Here is a 19,938-nt window from a genome sequence, read left to right on the forward strand (position 1 = left end):
TTTAGTGTCCAAAATGGAGACTTGCACTCACTAACTACATCTGGAACTGTGGGAAAGAGTTGTGTGTGTGTGTGTGTGTGTGTGTGCACCACATTATAGGAGGCAGCCTTTTTTAAAGTATTATATTTTGTGCAAGTATGCAGAAAAACATAGATAACACAGCTTCAGCTATGCAGTGCTAAACAATATCCCTTCCAATGCCTGACTGACTGACTGAGCAAAAGTAGAATGACCTCAACCATTTCGCATAATTTGTGTTATTTTGAGTCTCAGAATAAATCACTTTATGATGGATATTTTACTGAAGCACATTTAGCCCCTCAGCTGTTTTCCTAAAACGGTGTTCTGTTTTTAATAAAATTAACCCTCTAATAGAGCTACGAACAGAATTGACTAATCATCTTCATGCGTCAGCGCACTGAATGTTGCTTGTACAAGTTTGGTCTATCAGGGATGAGTCTAAAACCCAGTGAAGTAGATCAGCGTTCAAATTTCTTTCAGCAGTTTACACGAGAGCATGCAGTTGCAAAGCCTCTTGATGCAGTTACGCTGCCTACCAAGGTTCATTTAACATCCCAAGCCCCAATTCACCATGAGTCATGAACACATCCATGACCAAGTTTAGACGTAGATGGCAATCATCAGCTCAAATGTGCTCTTGAATCCTTATCAGTTTCCTCCAACAGAGCCAAAGTAACAGTGGTGTTGTCATGAACAGCCTAGGATTATGAGACTAGGAGGATAAGGCTGCATGTTTTTCTGGATAGGATCCATCTGCAGATGAAAACCACACTGCAAGAAAGCAGCATTGCAACTATGGTGGTCTGGCGGGGAATGAATGAATGTGAGCACAATGAACTGAGAGGAGGATGAGGGAAGTGGGAAGAGGTGTGTAGATGGGTGAGACAGTCAGGTGATGGGGAAAAGAGGGAGAGACTGAGGGAAGGATGGAAAACGACAATAATGACGGGGGCCTGGGGAATAGGGGATGTGGCTGAAGAGGAGGGATTGAGGGACTGAGACGTGGAGATGTAAATCTTTAAAAGGGGGATCACCAATATCACTTTTCTTTTTTTTAATGGGAAAAAGAAGCAGCGGGGCATTGTAGTTTTTTTGCAAATATATAATAACTAATAGTGCATTTGTGGAGACTGTTTTCTGCAGCTGGCTGAATATTTACTGGAGCAGCAGAATCAACTCAAATATAAGACTGTTTTTAGGGCAACAGTGGAGGTCGACGTGAGGAGAGGTTTTCAAACTGTGAGAGCCATCTCTTCTGCTTTACTCAACAACATAACACGGAGCATGCCACTGTAAAACAGTCGTTGGAGTTTTCTCCGAGACGGAGTCCACGCTGACAGACTTTGAAAACCTCTGGCATAGAAATGATAAACTGCACAAGGCTTTGTGTTCACACACACGACACTTGTTAGGATCTTTTCATGGAAAAGAAGTTGTTGACAAAGAAAAATAGAAAATCACCACACATCCTTTAACAACTGATTATCACGACCAAGGAGAAATGATGAGTAAATGTAACTTAGAATATAACTGTAATCTGACTTGATTTAATCAAAATGAATTAGAGCTCAATGTGCAGCCCAGTTCCTGATAGTGTTGACATATATCAAAAGGTCAATATAGATTCCACCTTGTCATGACCAAATCCAGTTACCAACGATTGCAGCTCGTCTGGAAAATGAGGACTCTGCTGAGATGTGCCCTTCATGATTTTTTGCTATCTCTGCACTTTATCTGCACCAGTCTTTGACAGAGAAAAAAAATGCATTAGTCTCCTCTGGGTAAAGTAGTTTAACTGCAGACAGAACCAAGTCTTCAACGGGGGTAAAAAAAAAAAAAAAAAAGCAGGGTGCTTTTATTGGCACAAATCAAGCAAGATCTTTGTTGCACCTTCCTCTGAATTATAAAGCTACTGAAAGATAATTCAAAATGATGTTTTCCTGCCCAAAACAGACCCGTGGGAGCATAGAAAAACTGCACAGAAAAATCCCAGTAATAACTTAGTGGTGAAGGCAGTGTGCACATTGAGAAATGGGGCATTCTCCGGCTGCAAAATATGGGCTCCAATAACTCCACCGCGCTCATTCAAGAGTGTTAACGCACAGAGAAGAAATGCATTGTGACATACTGAACAGTCAGTGTTTGAATGATTTCAACAACGCCTGGAAGACAGTATAGGCATCACTTTACTGTGTTGCACATCCTGGTGCTCCTATTGCAGTTTCTGTACAATAAGAGCAACGTGTCTGTCAGTGACAGACGAGATTAAATCTCGTCAGACCCTCACAGTCTAATTGTTATAAAATATGTACTCCACTGGCCATGAAATTCACGTAGGCCAGATAATGCATGCAGGCTAATAATATCTCAGTCAGAAACATCATCGGACCCCGAGAGTGAGCGGTGGTGATTTCACCAGAGGCTGAAAGATCCGGAGCAGAGCACTCGGCTGATCCAGCGCTGTATGAAACAGCACGATTTTCAAATTGAAATTCTGGAAAGGTAAAGCACTATTCACACGGAGCCACTGGTCTGTGTACACTCCACATACCCTGCACACCTGCGAGGGTTTCATGTCGGGACACTGGATTGGCGGCTGCAATGAGGCAAAGCATGTACACGTCTCCTGCCTTTAGCAGCTGCCTCGTAGCGAGCTACAGGTGCGCGCATCTGTCCTGCGAGCCGGCACGACTGGGATGCACCTCGAGAGGAGGCCCCGTGTGAGTCGATTGCGCTCCCGACACCAGAGGAGACGTAATAGGAGTGGACAGGCCAGGGAAGGATCAGTGAGCAATGAATTAGTTGGCATTCTCCATGATGTAGGCCGAGTCCAAAACAATGTAAGCGATAACAGTCATCAAACACTCTATTTATAAGTCTGGGCTGAAAATGGGATGAGACTGAAAACAGCTTTTTCAGTCTCAGTGATATGGATACAAGAGACAAACCGGATTAGAAGCGTTGTCACAAGCGACCACAGCGGGGTGCTTGTATACTTTCTCCCTCGCGTCATGTTGCTCGTCAGAACGGAGTACAAGCCCAGATGTGCTGACTGCCCCAGTAACAGGGACACAGCTCCGGGGTCTCCAGAGGACTCAGACTGGTTACGAGATGACAAACATCAGCGATAAAATGTTCCGGTCCCCTGAGAGACTCCGCTCCATCCTGTTCACAGCAGTGTCACAACAGCAAAATCCACTATACTGCACTGCAGATGACGGGTTTAAGATACATCATCCAATATATTGGTTTATTCTGCTGACTTATGATGTATTATTAGAAATACTGAATGGAATTAAATAGTTTGACATTTTCGAAAAATTAGCTTTTCTTGATTAAAGTTAGATGTCCCTGCATGAAAAACAGTGGAGCTGCTTCAGCTTCCAAGGTCCTTGTGCTGGCTGTGCATGCTGCAAGCTCACTGTCACACTGATTGATACACTTGAATGGGACATGGTCCTCATAACATTAACGAGGGCCTCGTTGTGCTTTTCCTTCTATGACATGACGGACAATTAGTTCTTTGTTTTTCCTAAGGGAATAGACTGGATAATGCATCTGATTAACTTATTATCTTCTTTTGTGTTGGCTACAAAGGAAAGCTCTCAACCTCCACCATCATCTGAAGCGTCCTCACAGACACTTCGGCAGTGTGTGTGTAGCTGCATGCACGGCACGCTGAAGCTTTTTCCACACTGGTAAATGCATATTGTAAACAGCGAACTCGTCTTAAAATAGGAGCCACACACAAAACATCAAACAACTCTGTTTAGTAGGTTCATAAAGATGTGAGGTAAGCCTTTAAGTAAGATGGACAGTCCCAAAGACAACACACGGAGAGCCACACCTGATGGATTTTCTTTAAAGTTTTCAGATTTATTCTACACACGCACGTTAAGTTTGATTGTGAAATACACATGTATATGTACAACCCTGAAATAACAGGTGAACAAGTTCCATTAGCAGTGTCAAGTTCCTGCTTCTACTCTTATTGTGCTCTCAGCACTGAAATGGCACGGTTGTCCTCCTTCCCCTCGACTGGATAGAGACCTGCCATCAGACAAACTGGGCTCAGCCCGTCCACAGTTGCGGTCCTTTTCACCGGTCCTCATCCCTCTCTTAGAGGGCAAAGCAGCGGCAGTGCATTTCATCTCGCGGTCAGACCTCACCGCGGTTTTGTGGTGGCAGCTCCTCAGCCCCTTGCGGAAGCGTATGGTGAATAGACCGTAGATGATGGGGTCCAGGCAGGCGTTGAAAAGCCCGAAGATGAACAGGATGTGGGTGAGGGAGTGGGAGACTTTCCCCTCCAGGTCGTCCGGAAAGAACCAGTACCACAAACCCAACAGGTAGTACGGAGTCCAGCAGACTATGAAGCAGATCACTATGCCGATGCTCATTTTCAGAGTTCTCATCCTGGCTTTGGGGATGTTGTTCTTGGAGCAGCGGAGATGTGGCTCGTTGGAGGGCACTGGAGGAAAGAGAGCGGGAGAGAGATTCCGGTATTAATGGATGGATGGTATGTGAGCAAGCAACATGGTTACAAAAAAGAATGCATCAAATGTAGATCTTTTTCTGACCCATCCCAGGGTCAGGCAAAGACTTAGAGCTGTGAACTCACAGGTCCTTGTCGTCATCCGTTTGGAGATCTGGATGAAGATCCTGGTGTAGCAGATGATCATCATGATGAGCGGCAGCAGGAAGAGGCAGGAAAAGGTGAACATGTTGTAAGCCGTTTCCTGCCAGTGAGTGACGAAGCTGCCCCTGGTGGTGCACTGAGTAAAGTTTGCTGGATATGTGATGGTCACAATATGGAAAATGAACATCTGAGGAAATAAATATGGAAAAATATAAGGTTAGCATTTTGCTGGCGGCAGCTGTCATGCAGTATTTTCTTTGCTCCGTTTGTTTGGCAGAGGTGGGATGGAAGGATTAAAGCATTATGTTGGTTTTACCAAATAGCCCAGTATAGGAATTACATTCATGTAGGTCAAATGCCAGTGTTTGATGGAAATTAATAATTACATATTTTAATATAATATTGCTTTTTTCCTCCAACCAACAGTCCAAAAGCAAAAGATATTCAGTTGACTAATCTGCATTAAAGCAACAGCGTATTTTTGCTTGAAATTTTGTTTTTTTGAAAAGGATGGATTAATTATCAAAATATTTGCAGATTACTTTGCAATCATTTCAGCTGTAATCTAATTGCATCTGTGTTGATATTGCAGGAATTATGAAGCCACTGAAGCCACTGACCATTTCAAAATGTTGCCATTGGCTGTACTCCAGTCTTTTGCAGAATCATTCAACATGCTGTTTGGAGATTGAATTGCACCGTATCGCCAGCTTAACCCCCCCCCCCCATGAACCTGATCAACTATGTTACATGGTAGGCTGCCATATATCTCACTGTTTACAGTAAAGCATTTAAACCATTAGGATTAGGGATTCCCATTCTTGTGCAACTATGAGGGAGCGACTAATCCCCCCCCCACCGAGGCCATTTGGGCCCCTTGAAACACGCATGTTTGCTTGCATCAAAGCCTCTACGAATTGCCACATTTTATGTAAATGCACAGAAATGTAAAGAGCTTGATGAACCGTGTATAGCGATTTTAATTTCCTCGAGCATGTGTGGATCACCTACACGTTAATACCTTTATGAAACTGAGATAATGCATGCAGATCCTATAATCTGAAGACCTCACTGTGATACTGTTCGGAGGAAAACGAGAGAGAGAGTTCAAAACATCTCCGATAACCCAGCACTTCTCTCCGAATCCGTTGCTTCCGTCTTTAACTCAACCGAACGACCTGTCTTGTCCAACCAGTGCCCCCTGGCCTTACCTGAGGGATTGAGAACAAGGCGCTCATAGTCCATGCCACCACCAGCATGACCCGGTTCCTTCTCCGTGCCATGCTGATGGCCAGAGGGTTGAGGATGGCCGACTGTCGGTCCAGACTGATCACCACGGTGACAAAGGCACAGGAGTACATGGCCTGTAGTTTGAGGAACATCAGGAACCTGCAGGCCAGGTCGCCGGCCATCCACTGGACGGTGATGTTCCACACGGCGTCCACAGGCATCACAATGAAGGTGACCAAGAGGTCGGCCGCAGTCAGGTTGATGATCAGCACTCGGACGTGGGATTTGCGCTTGTGGCCGTTGGCCGCCCACAGCACAGCCAGATTGCAGAAGGTGGAAATGCCACACAGGATGAAGGTGACGATCACTCTGACTTTGGCCGCCGTGGAGAAGGTGGGCAGCTGCAGCGCTCCACCGTCCGCTGACGTCCAATTGCAGCCTGCAGGAGGCAGCCAGTCACAGCTGCCGTCGAGGTCGCACCCGGAGCTCTGCTGATACGCCATGACCGCAGGATCGCAGGAGGCGTTCATTTTCTGACCCTCACCAAGGAGTCAGTGTTTTACGCTCAGCTACATGGGAGGCCGGTGCCGGCTGCGGGAGGGAGATAAGGCAAAACACATCTACATGAGCCTTTTGCGTGAAGTTGGCGCAACATATTCATCTGCATGGATTTGTATAAGGAGGCTGAGATAATAGTTCTGTGAGCAATACAGCTTGCACATCTCTCTCTCTCTCTCTCTCTCTCTCTCTCTCTCTCTCTCTCATGGAAATATGCTACGATTGCCCTTTGTGTATTTGGGGGTCTGATTAGTGAATTTACAGCACCACCAACAGCAACACCTGACAACCAAGTTACTCACACTCCAACGACAATATTCACTTATTGGACAAAAGAAAACATGGTTGTTTGGTATTCATGATACAACCATCTTTGATAGTGAAAAAATTGAAATAAACAAAATTTGAATTATGGCTTCTAATTTGCATCCCCCCCCCCCCCAACAATGCAAAGATGGAAGCAACAGTTAAGTCTCACTGCAATAAATTGAATTAATACTATCTTGAATTAAGTTTGGTGACCTTGATATCAAGGATGCTTAAAAACAGTATACCATCAACAGGGCGCAACAAAGGGTCACATAACAAAATACTGCATGTTACAGTACACTATTTACACAATTCCTCCCTCTCTCTCCTGCAAAGCAATAATGCAAAACACTATCTGTATATTAACATATAAATACAAGAAATAGCCGGAACAGACTCACATCTACGCACGTGTTGTCGTGGAGCGATGCATTTCCGACATCAAATAGTGATAAAAAACAAAATCCTCTCTCTGGAAGTCCCCGGACCCTCCTTATGATGAGCGCAGCACCGAGTTTCTGAGTAGTCTCCGGTCCTCCCTCTCAGCTTTTTCCTTGGCTTCCCCCTTCAGGAGTTTATCAGACGCAGCTCGCTCTCCCTCCTCAATGTGCGCGTCCATCGCTCTGTGTGCGCAGCTACGAGCGTTCTCCGAATACCAGGAGCGTCAGTTCGGTGAGCTCTGAGCTGTGAGCTCCGGCTCAGTTTAGTTTCTAATTTTAACCCTGGCTGGAGTCAATTTGATGAGACACCACAGCCCCGAGTATAGCGCCACCAAACCTGCTCGTTATAATTGCAGTAATTATGTGCTGTAAGGTCATGCGACGGTACAAAGGGGAGGACAAACTCACAAGAATATGCGCAAAATAAACGAACGCACTGCAAATGTCCATGGCACAGTTTTTTATGGACCCTGTCAGAGAGATGGTCATTTTTAAAGCCATGTTTTGTGCTGTTGCGTGAGATGGCCTGCATTATATTGACGTGGCACAGAAAAACTACAAAGAGACCATATCAGTTGCAAAGAGAGACACAAAAAGACCACAAAAATGACTCACAGCGACTATAAAAGGGAGCAAATAACAAAGAGACACAAATCGTCTGCAAAGAGACGCAAAACAACCACGGACAAAAAATAGGTACTAGAAAGGTGCACTCAGTAGAGTGCAGATCTCTGCCAGGTGAGTCCGCAATGACCACTGCTGCATTGTGGGATTGAACGAACACGTCAAATACGACATGTCATATGCAGCATGCTGCCAGGGCTCCTATACTACAACACTAACGCGGGAGTGCTATCATCAAGTGAATAATAAGTATTTTTCAAGATCATAAATAAAGACACTATAGGTTGGAGAGCAGTAGGTTGTCTTCTATTGTAATTTATAGTAGTAGGTTGTTTAGTTCTCAAGCATGACAACTGATCTACGAACAGGTTTAGATCATAGTGATACACAACTCCAAATACGCAGCAAGAAACTATTATAAAATAGGTAACATGCAGAGAATCTACACTGCCAGATGACACACAGAGCTAACTCTGTGGCGATAAACATGCAAAAGAAGGTACACTTTACTCAGGTACTAGTAAATCACGACACACCAGGTCAGTTGCACTTTGCTTGAAAACCCTAAAACCCGATGTGCTTTGGCTCAGGTTGACAAAAGGGAATCGGCAAATGTAGAAAACAACATTAAAACCCTAAAACAGCAGCTGACAACCCATGCCGATGGCCGTGTGCTCTGAAATGAGATAAGATTGCAATTAGTCTCCAAAACATCGAAATACTGATCACAAACTTACCAAAATACTTAACACACACTTTACAATATGCATTACAAAATAGAATACAAAAAGACAAGTGATGAAATGCAAAAGATATATTACAGTACCAAAGCTAGGTTACCCCAGTTAATGTGTCGCTGGGACAATCGTCTGTCGATGCAGCAGTCTCCCAGTCTGGACTTTAGTTGAACACATCAAGATTGACAGTTGTTCAAGGATAACCAACTGATGGCCTGATGTATGTACACAAAAAAATTGATTATGTGACACAAGGTTGTAATTACAGTCTAAAAATATGTGAAATCTGTTTAAAGCACAACAGTTTGAGTTGTTAAGAGTAAGACCAACAGTAACATACCTGTCACACGTCTTAATACCAGCATTAAACGAAGTTAAACTCATCAAGCTGTCTGCCCACATAGCAGCAGCTGAGAGGCGGCGAGGTACAGCAGTGCGTGTACTGATATGGTCCGTTAGCCAAACACACCGGCCGAAACAATAAAAGTGAGCAAACTATATGCACTCAGCTTTGTTATCACTAGTGGCCCTAAACGTCCAGGGACCGGTTAAGAGGTGTGAGTGAGCAGTCAATAGCAGTATGAAAACAGGCAATAAAAGGTGTTTTGAGAAAGTGTGAGTCTCTGCAACCACAAGAGGTCTTCGAGCATCAAGCCATAGCTGGGAACCCAAAATAGTATGTAGTTTGCTGCAGCAGAATGCGAGATTAGCCGGCAACAGACAGACAGTGCACATGCACACATACACACACGCATTATCCTCCTGGCAGAGTTAATAAGAAGACCAAAGAAATTACAAAGCGACTCATAATCTGCCCATAGTTATGCAGCATGGCATTCAGTTCAAAGTTTGGGAACTGATTTGACCAAAGAGAAACCTTGGTAATGGTCTTAACAGGTGGCCACACTGCAAGCCTCTGTAATAACGACCTACACGTTGTGCCAGGTGTGATTTCACAGGCTAAAAGGAGCTGGCAGGGAAGTCAGCTGATACCCAAAGTGTTGATACTACATCACAGCCACAGGCGCCAGATGTGGGCACACAGTGTTTCATAGAGACTCTAGCTTCAATATTTCACAGTAGTTCCTCTACCGCGCATGTCAATCCATCCACAACCATTTGCTACTTTCTCAATCTGCTACCACTACGACCACTCTCCCAGCATCAGAATTAGGATATAAAATGTATTATTAAATTAATCTGAGAAATTCAATACGCATGGTCAGACTGTTTCAACAGCAACCATGGGCGACTGCAGCAGCCAGAGTGGAAGTGCATTAAGAAGCAGCTCCACTGATGGGTGTAAGACGCCGCAGCAGCCTTAATGCAGTTTTTACCTGAGAGCAGCGAGGTAACCCATTCACCTTCGCTAAAGTTAAAGGCGGTCCTGATTCAATAAATGCACATGTCAGTTGACAGAGCATTTCATTATCCGTGTTCCTGAAGTGAAGGTCACCTGAATCAGACGATTTTATCGGAAAATGCTATAGTTCAACCTGCTGGAGCAGAGTCAACCTTCACTAGAAGCTGCATGCTCAGCGTAAAACGCAATAGCTTTAGACTGCAGCGTAGTCATGTTGAAGAGATGACTGGCCAGGATGCGTCAAGGTTTGTGAGGATGACTGCGGGTCCCCTCTGCCGTACTCAGATCTTACCGCTATAATAAGTCTTGGTGCAGTGACCTCTTGACATTTTGATGCCTCTTGTTGCTCATAATGTTGGTGATTGCCAGTAACTGAAGAGTATTCTAGTGTAATGTAGAATACATTTCCCAGTGGCATTAAGCTAATAATGATAATCCATAAAACATGTATGAATAATGAAATAGTCAAACAAATGACAGGTGAAGGTGAATGAATTGAAAATAATTGCCTGACCGCTACAATTACTTTACAAAAGTAGATTACATAGAAATCAAATGGTGTTTGAGGAAGTCATTGCAGCAGAAGAGAAAGATATTCACAGAGCAGAAAAATATATTTTCAGCAGCATCACAAGCTGTACTTATCAAAAGAATACAAATTAGGCATACAATTGAGTTTCTACTTTTTCAGATCGAGTTAAATACATTTAATGCATTCTAATGTAACAGCCCTGCAATAAATCCTGCCGCGTGAAACGCATCATGGTTCCTTTTGGTCACAGAACTTATGGAGTGGCCTGCTGGGGCGGCAGAATCTCGACAGCTGACAGGAACAGGTGCAATAAAAAAATACTCTGTATATATAATATTTTTATTTTATTTTTAGTTATATTTAGTTAGTGTGGATTTTTGTACTTTTTTAGTTGATATTCTTTACTGTTTATTATTTATTTATTTATAATACTTGCTCTTGTTTTTTACCTTCTACCTTGTTTGCTCTGTCCACTTTGCTGCTGTGATCCTGTAAATTTCCCCACTGCGGGACTAATAAATGATTATCTTATCTTAACTCTGTTCATTTTAGAGGCTATAGGCCTATTAGTGGTGCTGTTGAATGGTTTACATTATGGCAAAAGGTGTTTCTAGTATCTCGTCTCCAGCCCCGCGACCTCGAAACGGATAAGTGTCAACAGATGATGGATGGATGGACGGACTTTAAACGAACACATCGGTTGCTTTTGAACGTGTTGGACGAATAACAACTCCAAGCTCAGAACACCGTAACGCAACTCTTTCTCGTGTGTTCTTCTTTTGCCCGATTGCCTATCATTTTCTATCCAATTAGCAACATTTCATCTGCCTGCTGCCGATTACGTGAAGAGAGCTGGCAGAGGGAAGAGATGCCTGCGCCGCCGTCTCGCCAAACCACCGGACAACAGCTACAGGGGCGATGGTGTGATTCGGTGAAGATTATGCGACGTTCTCGTGCTCTGGTCCAGAGCAGCGTAGCTATACTACAATAACACAAGCGACCTTCAGTGACATTCTGAGAAAAATACAGAGGTTGTAAATTCACATCTTTTACATTCTCTCCATAGTTACATGTGCCACCCTATTACAGTAACTAATCTAAACGGTGCACTGGCCATTACGAGCATCACATTTGTGACCTTTTAATGACATTGATGGCTCACTCATTTTGGTACAATAGGCTGACCTGAACCAGCCCGCTCTGATGGCTCACATCCTCAATTCTCCACATATAACCTCCTATAGCAAAAAAGAAAGCACTTTACCTTTCAATCCAATTACCAGCCGCATATACTATGGCAGAAAGATAATTGACGGACACGTTTCAACATGATTCACAGTCAAAAGGCTTATCTGCATATGGGGAGATTACTCTGGCATTTTGGTCCATGTGGTTTTTACTGCAGGCGACAGCAGGCACAGAGAGTTGTAAGTGCTCGTGGAGAGCTCATGGAGAGTTTTAGATGTCTGAGTATTAATCAACCTGAACATGTGTCAAGTTGAAGTTAATCCATCATGATGATGGATCCATAAAAATAAAAATCGCACGCCCACATCACACTATTCAGACTCGTATTGTTTTATTCTCAACCTGGACAACGTTAGCAAATTGTGAAAGTACTCTAAGGCCAGCGGAAAGCAAGCATGTATTACCATCTCCCACCCTGGGCCAATCAGAAATGAGATGCGGTGTCTCCCGAGTCCAATCAACATTGGACTGACTGGTGGTGTAAAAGCCACTGTGTGTAAGAGGCGTCATAATTTTGACCTTCATTATAACATGACAGCAACTCTAACATGGCACTTATGTGTAAGGACAAGCGGGATCAACACCGTTAACCGACAGCCACCACCATGGGTTTGTCTCCCTTCTCGATAGTCAGAGGATGCTAATTACAAAACAATCGGAAGTAGCATGCAGAGACAGCTGCCCCATATTGTTTAAATATAAATATCATCAATGGTGTGATGTTTCATGTAAGGTTACCTGCAGTGTTGCACAGAGGGAGGGTGGAGGGTCTACCTCATCAGACCACTACATGCAAATGGTTTGTTACAATTAGAAAATACATAGGAATGCATGATTTGCAGATAAAGCTGCCTTACAGAAATACGAGAATCCCAAATTCACCTGACCAAATGTTTATTGAGTGACCTCTCTTCTATCACTGACTGGGTGACACCGATTGTTATCGGTGGGGGGAACTGAAACCGCTGATTCCATTAGCCCTCTCTCCAGGAGGTCACAGAAGAGAATTCAAATGCAAAACACATAAAACATGATGAAAGCAGCAGGGACGCGCGAATCAAATGCACGGACATTCTTCCAAGCCATATGCAAATCATAGACAAATCACAATTTAATTTATAGTCAAATTAGTTTTTTGTACTGCCGTGCAGTGGGGTCTAATGGAATCCAGAGAGTCAAAGGCAGACTGCAGTTTGTGTTTTTAATAAAAAAATGGAAGAGGGATGAGACTCCATTATCCATTTGGTTTTCCCTTCTATTTGAAGATGCTGGTGGTCACTAAGAGGTCTGGAACCAGGGTAAACAGACTGGACTTCTGGGACAGTTCAAAAGGCCAAATTAAAAAAACGGCCATAGAATGAGAAATGGACAGAGAGCTTTATCTGTACTAGGATGAAGTGCAAACAAATTAAACCATTTCAGGTTTGCTCTGCAGTACCGGTGGACCAGTAAAGGAAGTGGTGGAGGTTTGTGAATTAGATAACCGAGTGGAAATATTTTTAGCCCTCGCTCGCTTCCCGTCAGAGTGCTAAAGCTTGTCTGCCTCTCTCTCTGGGAATATGGAGGGACAACTCAGACAGGCTCGAGTCCTCTCGAGACAGAAAACAGAAATATCAGCTGGACGTTTCATGTCCAGAGACGAGGCACCGTGGCTGGACCACTGGTCCACTTTGTCGCTCAGTCATTTAGTCAACATGCGATAATTTCAGCCTCGACGTGACCGAGGAATGCTGCAGGTTTTTGGGCTGACAAGGATTCAGTTATCAGCCAGATGAGGGGGGGGGGGGGGGGTTGACAGACTGAAATAATAATGATGTGTCTGTTTCTGGATTCTCAGTGGACACGTCAGTTTCTATTATTGTAATGTCAGTTAACTCTATAGACTCAAGCACAATTAGTTCGAGCTTCTCAGCACATGTTGGTTATGCGCTTCTATGATTAATACCTCACTTCAAATTTCACCTTTCTTTAACCATAATGTATCAATGTACTTATAGACGAGAAACTCTATGCAAGGTCGGATAAAGAGTTTTAAGTTGAAGGCAAGGGTAATACATCTTCTACATAAAACGTTTGCTGCGGGCAAATATATTCATATTAAAACATTCTTCTGAAACCATTATTTTCACACAATTGTGTTCAAGTAAATTGTATTATTTTATGCATTAGAGCAACTGCTTCATCAGAATAAGCTAAATGAGCTTTATAGCTTTGACAAGATGGTATTCAAATATCTTAAAACATTTTCCATCATGCAAATGTTGACACTACATTTCACTAAAAAACTAAAATGAATCCTCTGGGGATCATGAATGCTTGTTTTTAAATTTTAATCCATCAAACAGTTTTTGATAGTCAATTCTTGACCAATGTGGTGCAATGACCAACCAACAACCCGACATGGTCATCCCCATGCTGTTAAATAGTGCAACATTGAAGATTAAATTGAATCAAGGACAGTTGTATTGAAGGTCAACAGAGTTCTTTCATTATTGTAATAAAATCACACTTGAATCCCTAAAATTGTGGAAAACATTAAAACTAGCAAGTGCACACTGAAGATGGACTTTACACCGGCACTCATTAAATACTTATTTTCCTTTTTACCCCCCCTCACCTCGTCCATCTCATCTCCACTGGACCATTGCCACTCATCCTGCAAACGAATCCAGCCTCCATACGAGGAGCGCTTATTGGCCTTCTGTCGGTCTGCGATGGTGACCAGAAGACGACGTGGACACTGGGGATGTTTCTCTCCATGCCGTCTTCAAAGGGTCTTCAAAGTAAAGTCAGGTCCCTTATCAGGGTGTTACTCAATACATTTGTTCACAAAGGTTTCTCAGTAGTATTCTTTATTCAAACAAGCAAAAGTGAAAAGCTGCTAAGGTTAACAGATGTGCTGTGCAAACAAGAGCCAAGGCTGTTTAAGTTAACGCTCACCATAAACAACGGCACAGGCAAGGGGAGCTCAGTCTGGTGCTGACAGAGGGCAGACACTAGAATGGTAACAGTGGTAACAGTGATGCTGGTGGAGGTTGTATAGCAGCCATGTGGTGGATTTTAGAACTATATGAGAATTGTTTCAGATTTGACTTTAAAATAACTAATTCTGAAAACATTTAAAAACTGTAACTCACATTCTCTTTATGACTGAAATGTGATAAAAACCCAGGTCATCTTTTTATCGCTTGCTTTAATCTTGATTTGGATCCACTGCCCTTTAGTGTTTTAACAAAAAGTTACTGTTTTTGCTTAGTCTCTCGAAACTACAAGAAATCACAAATCCATTGCCGTTTAAACGGTGGCTTTCACATTTATTATACAGTAATACCGCGTTTATTCCGGCATCACTTTTTGAAGACCTATACAAACGGATGATGGTAGACGAGCCCAACAGCCACACAGAGTAGTTTCTGTTCATAGGAATTAACTCAGGTAGCGAATCCATTTGCTGATCAGCTGTCCAGCCCCTGCCAGGGCACACCGGTTGCCATTGTGCAAGTGAACCTGCTCCATTCTTCCCCTCCCGCTGCAGCTGGTAGCTCGCTGTCATAGCTTTTAGGAGGTAATGGACACCATGTTGTTAGGACTCAAGATCTCAATCCAGTAACCATCAGGGTCCTGAATGAAGGCCAAGCCTTTCATTTTACCTGGAGGAGATAAGAGGGAGGGAGGAGGGGGGGGGGGGGGGGGTTGGTTAATGCTGTAAGAATAAATGTGTAAAATACTTTTGTTTTAAAGATTCCAAATGAGTGTGCTCTAACCTCGGCGCAGTAATGATAATACAGGTACTGTTGTTACGTAATGAGGCAGTAAAAGGAAAGCTACAGCCATTCCATACAGTGTTTTAGGACGATACATCATTTATATCTTTTGTTAATTACATGAAAGGTGCGAAAGTAGAAATACTTATTATCTGTTTAGAATTTGCATAAATCTGCAAACAGCAAATTTATTCCTTTATTAATCTTCAGGGTGACGTGAATGAAACACTGTGCAGAAATTAGACATAAGATAACATTACCTGTGAGAAAGCTAATTTTTGAGAAATAAAGAAAGCTTTAAGGTAAACAAATAAAAGACTAGTCTTAGTGATTGTACTGTCCATGACCCTCAGATCCATGAACACCTTCACATCTTACCATCTTCTGGCTTCTTGACGAATGTGACTCCTTGCTCTTCAAACAGTTTGCAGGCTGCATAGACGTCAGGAACTGCAATTCCAATGTGTCCTGTTAACGCCACATAGACAGAGACGGGTCACAATAAATCCACAATACAGCTGCACAACATTCGCTCTAGTGAGCCTTTAAATAGTAACGTTAACACGTAGAAAGCAAAATAAAAATGTATTATTAAAAAGGAATAAATGACGGATGAATTGGCATTGTATGAACTGTTAAAACACAGATCAAGACCGCTAAAACGTTACAGTTTAACCAAGAGTGTGTTTAGTCCCTTTACTGTGTGTTGCTAAATTTTAAGTGCATACAATCATATATTAGATGCCTTCATACAAGAAAACGCTCCCTTTTGGGACAACAAAGTCTTGAAATTGTAAATCTCACTTTTCATATCACTTTCAAATATAGTTCAATTGACCTTTTCTGTCTTACCAAAGCCACGTGGATCTGAGTTTCCACTGTGATAAGACTGGCTCTCATCAGCCTCAGAGCCCCAGTTACTGAAAGACAGGAGGAGGGGGGGGGAGATACAAGAAGGTAAGAGCGGAAATGAAGAGAAGAAGAAACGAGAAAAATGAAGCTCCTATTGAAGACCCTTACTGCGTCAACTCAATGGTGGCTCTTCTGGAGAAGGTCCAGGCCGTCTTCTCCTGCACAGCTGTGGGAATCTCCTTCTTGTCCTCATAGCCCAAGAAGAAGAGTGAAAAGCGCATGGCGGGGAAGTCAAACTTCTGCAGGAGCCTGGAAGACAAAACCACACATTAGCCACCAAGTCCAGTTTGCGTATGGGAGACGTGCTCAACAACCCGCGCACAAAAGCAGCTCCAAAAAATTCGCATTATCTCACTATTTAGGAATAATTTGTTGCAAGTGGAAATATAGATTAATTGAACTGAAGCCCACACCACACACACTCACGTCATGCCGAGGATTCTGGTGTAAAAATCCAAGGATTTGGCCGGATCTTTAACCCGCAGCATAGTCTGCTGCATCATGAAATCCTAAAGACACAGAAACAACAACAACAACAACAACAGAGCTTTATGACACTTTCAGTCAAGTGGTCGGCATCACAAGGAATCAAATCACAAAGATTACAAGGATGGTGGTTTATCATTCCTCTAAAATGCAGATGGAACAGTAATTCAAATGTTCAAGTCTGCAAATACTAAATAAAATAAAGTAGAACAAAAATAGCTGTACACAAACAAATTCAAAAGCTCCCATGTTAGCCCACATTTGAGGCTAGTCATGGTGTTTCCCGTTATGCTAATTCCCGGTGAGTAGAATGTGCATTTGAAAAGTGCTCGCCAGAAACACTTCAGGCCCTGCTTCCGCCACAGGATTAACACTTGAGATGTAAGGCACAGCAGGGATAGTTAGATGTGTTATATAAAGAAGTGTATTATATCATTGTGTTACAAAGCTATGTGAAGCCTTCCAGACTCACTTGCTTGCAGGGTATGAATCTCAGTTGACCGTGGCTGAATTCCAGCACAGGAAATTTTTTTTGCATCCTGGCACTCACTCACGAAAAAAGGGATTCCAGCCAAACCACTTCTCTGTGCAAGCAGGCGCATATAAATAAATGATCACCACATCTATGCGAGCTACGCCTCGGCTGACATCGCCACACCCAGCGGATCAGGCCTGCTTGGGTAAGTGAGGTCTGATGATGTCCTAAAAACCTGAGGGCCCATTTCACAGAAGCGATTTGCGAGCAAACGGCGACACCAAGGGTCGTTGCTCGTAGGTTGCAGGTAAATTGTGTGTGTTTTGATATGTTAAATGTGTCAGAACTGATGCGAGAAGAATCCCGTCTCGTAAATTGCAAAGTTGCAAAGCTCGTTTTCCCTCCGATGTCGCACGAGGGCGAGAACACAAGCGCCGCTCTGTGTCCGTGTCACAGTTGAGTGTTATCTCCGTGGGTTAGCAACCGTTCCCCTTTTCCTGTGCCCTCCCTCCAGCAGTGTCAAACTTTCACTATGTGCAAAAGTGTCAACAGAGTCATAGAAACTCCCCCAAAACACTGCTGCCCCTACTCATCCACGTCCACACGTTCCAAACAGTCGCAGTTCTTCTGCCACCTTGTTGCTAAAGTCATCACTTCTGGGATGGGATGACACAGAAGCTGTGCAATTAGTTACGCTGTTTAAAATCGGATTATGTGGTAAACTCAAAGCAAACAAACCGCAGAGGAGAGGATCATGATGCAACAGAGATTTCTACGGGCGTCCGTATTATATTATGACATCTCTTTTAATCCTCAAGTGTCAAACTCCATCAGATGTGGACTCTGATTCTGGGATCCTGCTCACACTTCACCTGGAGACACATTCTTGAAAGTCTTGAGCGTGGACTTTGATGATTGATGTGAAGAACCACCAGAGCAAATATTTGAAGAAGCTGCTCCAAACGACTCCAAGTTAACACGTGCATGCGGAAGAGATGGGAATCTCCAGTGTCCAGCCAATTTGAGAGATATTGTGATTATTGACCCTGACAGAGTATTGATTGATTATATTATTAGTATTGTGTATACACAGTTGTATACACGGTCTGAGAAAGAATACAGGCAACACAGTTGGAGGGACGTTAAATGACGGGCAGTGAGGACGATAACACTTAAACCTGTGCATGTGGATTCATTAGCCTGGTTAGCTTCAGCCCGCTAGTTGCTTGCAACACAGCCCACATTAGCCGTTCACAGTCCCACCTGCTTTGCGCCAGAGCATGCGAGTACAAGTTATTCAGGCCAACTTACGGGCAGTTGTTTGTGTTACAGACTTGTTACGCATGCTTTGATAAAATCACGTCTCAGCTTTTCTAACAAGTTTGGAGAGAGTTTCTGTCCACACGAAAAAAAAGTTGGAATGTAAGTTAGCTAGCTTACCACAGCCCGGTATATAAGATAAACACCAAATATGAGTTACCTGAAATGGGTACGTGGCTACAACACTCGCTGTGAGCATGGACAAACTTGTTTTATAGAAGCGAATCACTTGTCACCGGGTAACTAACGCACATTTGTGAAGAAACCTCGATGTCCGATAATGGACGCAGTGCGCAGATCTCGCTCAACCTGCCTGGGAGACGTTGGCCTGTTGGGTTTCCTGGTGTCTGGTAGAAGTTTAAAAAAGGACAACAGACTTACCTTAGTAATCGGGTCTCCATCTTTGCAAGCCGATGCCGCTGCCTCGTCTGACAGACCTTTGTCGCTCATTTTCGCTAACAGACTGTACGAAGCAGGACCGCAGCTCGGCACTGGGCGGACTGACAGGGAGCGGGACTCAGCTGCGGGGAACTTTAACAGGAACAGCTTCCGGCGCCAGATTTCAAAAATAAAAGACGCCTTTAAAAGCAGAATTAATTTGCATTGCATGACAGCGCTGGTGATCCATTGACCCTTCAGAATAACTTCCTCCTTTATAATTGTTAATGCAGTGCCCGTTAAAAATATGGCATTATGCTCGGGACTGAGGAGGATATGGAGTGATTGTGCGAGAGAGCTGGTACTGGCTTTTATTTCCACACTTTGCTAATTTACACGATCCTTATGTGCAAGATTTGGCAGATGAGGTGACTGGAGGTGTGCGACAGTCACCGCAGACTCCTCTGCTCCAGTGAAGTGTGATACTCGCATAGAGTAGCTGTTTACAGTTTGTCTGTGTACAGTATTCCTTATGTCACTACGGAATAAACAAATGATTGGTTAGATTAGGAAAAAACGTCCCGTAAACGATCCGTGGATAAATAAGAAAAGTGTCTTGAGTATTGCCAATGTATTTCTAACCCTCACCTCGTGTGAGCTCGTTGGCTCTGTAATCAGGTCCAGCATTCTCTTTTTAGCACTTGCATTCGAAGCGCTCAACACATGCCAACAATATTATTTTGAAAATGGAGACAGGAAGTGCCAGTTGTGATCTGGTGGCTAGACAAGGGCTCAGTGTTATGTAACAAAGGAAGCTAGGACTATTTCAGTCCATTACCACATTTACATTACCTTTCTTCATTTGACATGTGTAATGCTTGCATTTCTTTTTCTTTTGGCAACAC

The 19,938-nt window shown here is 43.4% G+C and overlaps 2 protein-coding genes across 2 annotated transcripts; both read right to left on the reverse strand.

The window, feature by feature from the left end:
- Positions 1-3,925: 3,925 nt before the first annotated feature.
- LOC116384143 (gonadotropin-releasing hormone II receptor-like) lies at positions 3,926-7,261 on the reverse strand. Its single transcript, XM_031848555.1, has 4 exons — positions 7,156-7,261; positions 5,869-6,478; positions 4,640-4,844; positions 3,926-4,489 (listed from the first exon to the last, which is right to left on the reverse strand). The coding sequence occupies exons 2-4, from the start codon at positions 6,415-6,417 to the stop codon at positions 3,990-3,992; spliced, it is 1,254 nt and encodes a 417-aa protein (XP_031704415.1). The 5' UTR covers positions 6,418-6,478; positions 7,156-7,261; the 3' UTR covers positions 3,926-3,989.
- A 7,272-nt stretch (positions 7,262-14,533) lies between these two features.
- glo1 (glyoxalase 1) lies at positions 14,534-19,884 on the reverse strand. Its single transcript, XM_031848474.1, has 6 exons — positions 19,037-19,884; positions 16,801-16,883; positions 16,483-16,623; positions 16,315-16,382; positions 15,841-15,930; positions 14,534-15,348 (listed from the first exon to the last, which is right to left on the reverse strand). The coding sequence occupies exons 1-6, from the start codon at positions 19,262-19,264 to the stop codon at positions 15,257-15,259; spliced, it is 702 nt and encodes a 233-aa protein (XP_031704334.1). The 5' UTR covers positions 19,265-19,884; the 3' UTR covers positions 14,534-15,256.
- Positions 19,885-19,938: the final 54 nt, after the last annotated feature.

This window comes from Anarrhichthys ocellatus, unplaced genomic scaffold (assembly GCF_004355925.1).
Source record: "Anarrhichthys ocellatus isolate YVR2014 unplaced genomic scaffold, GSC_Weel_1.0 scaffold8, whole genome shotgun sequence".
NCBI lineage: Eukaryota > Metazoa > Chordata > Actinopteri > Perciformes > Anarhichadidae > Anarrhichthys > Anarrhichthys ocellatus.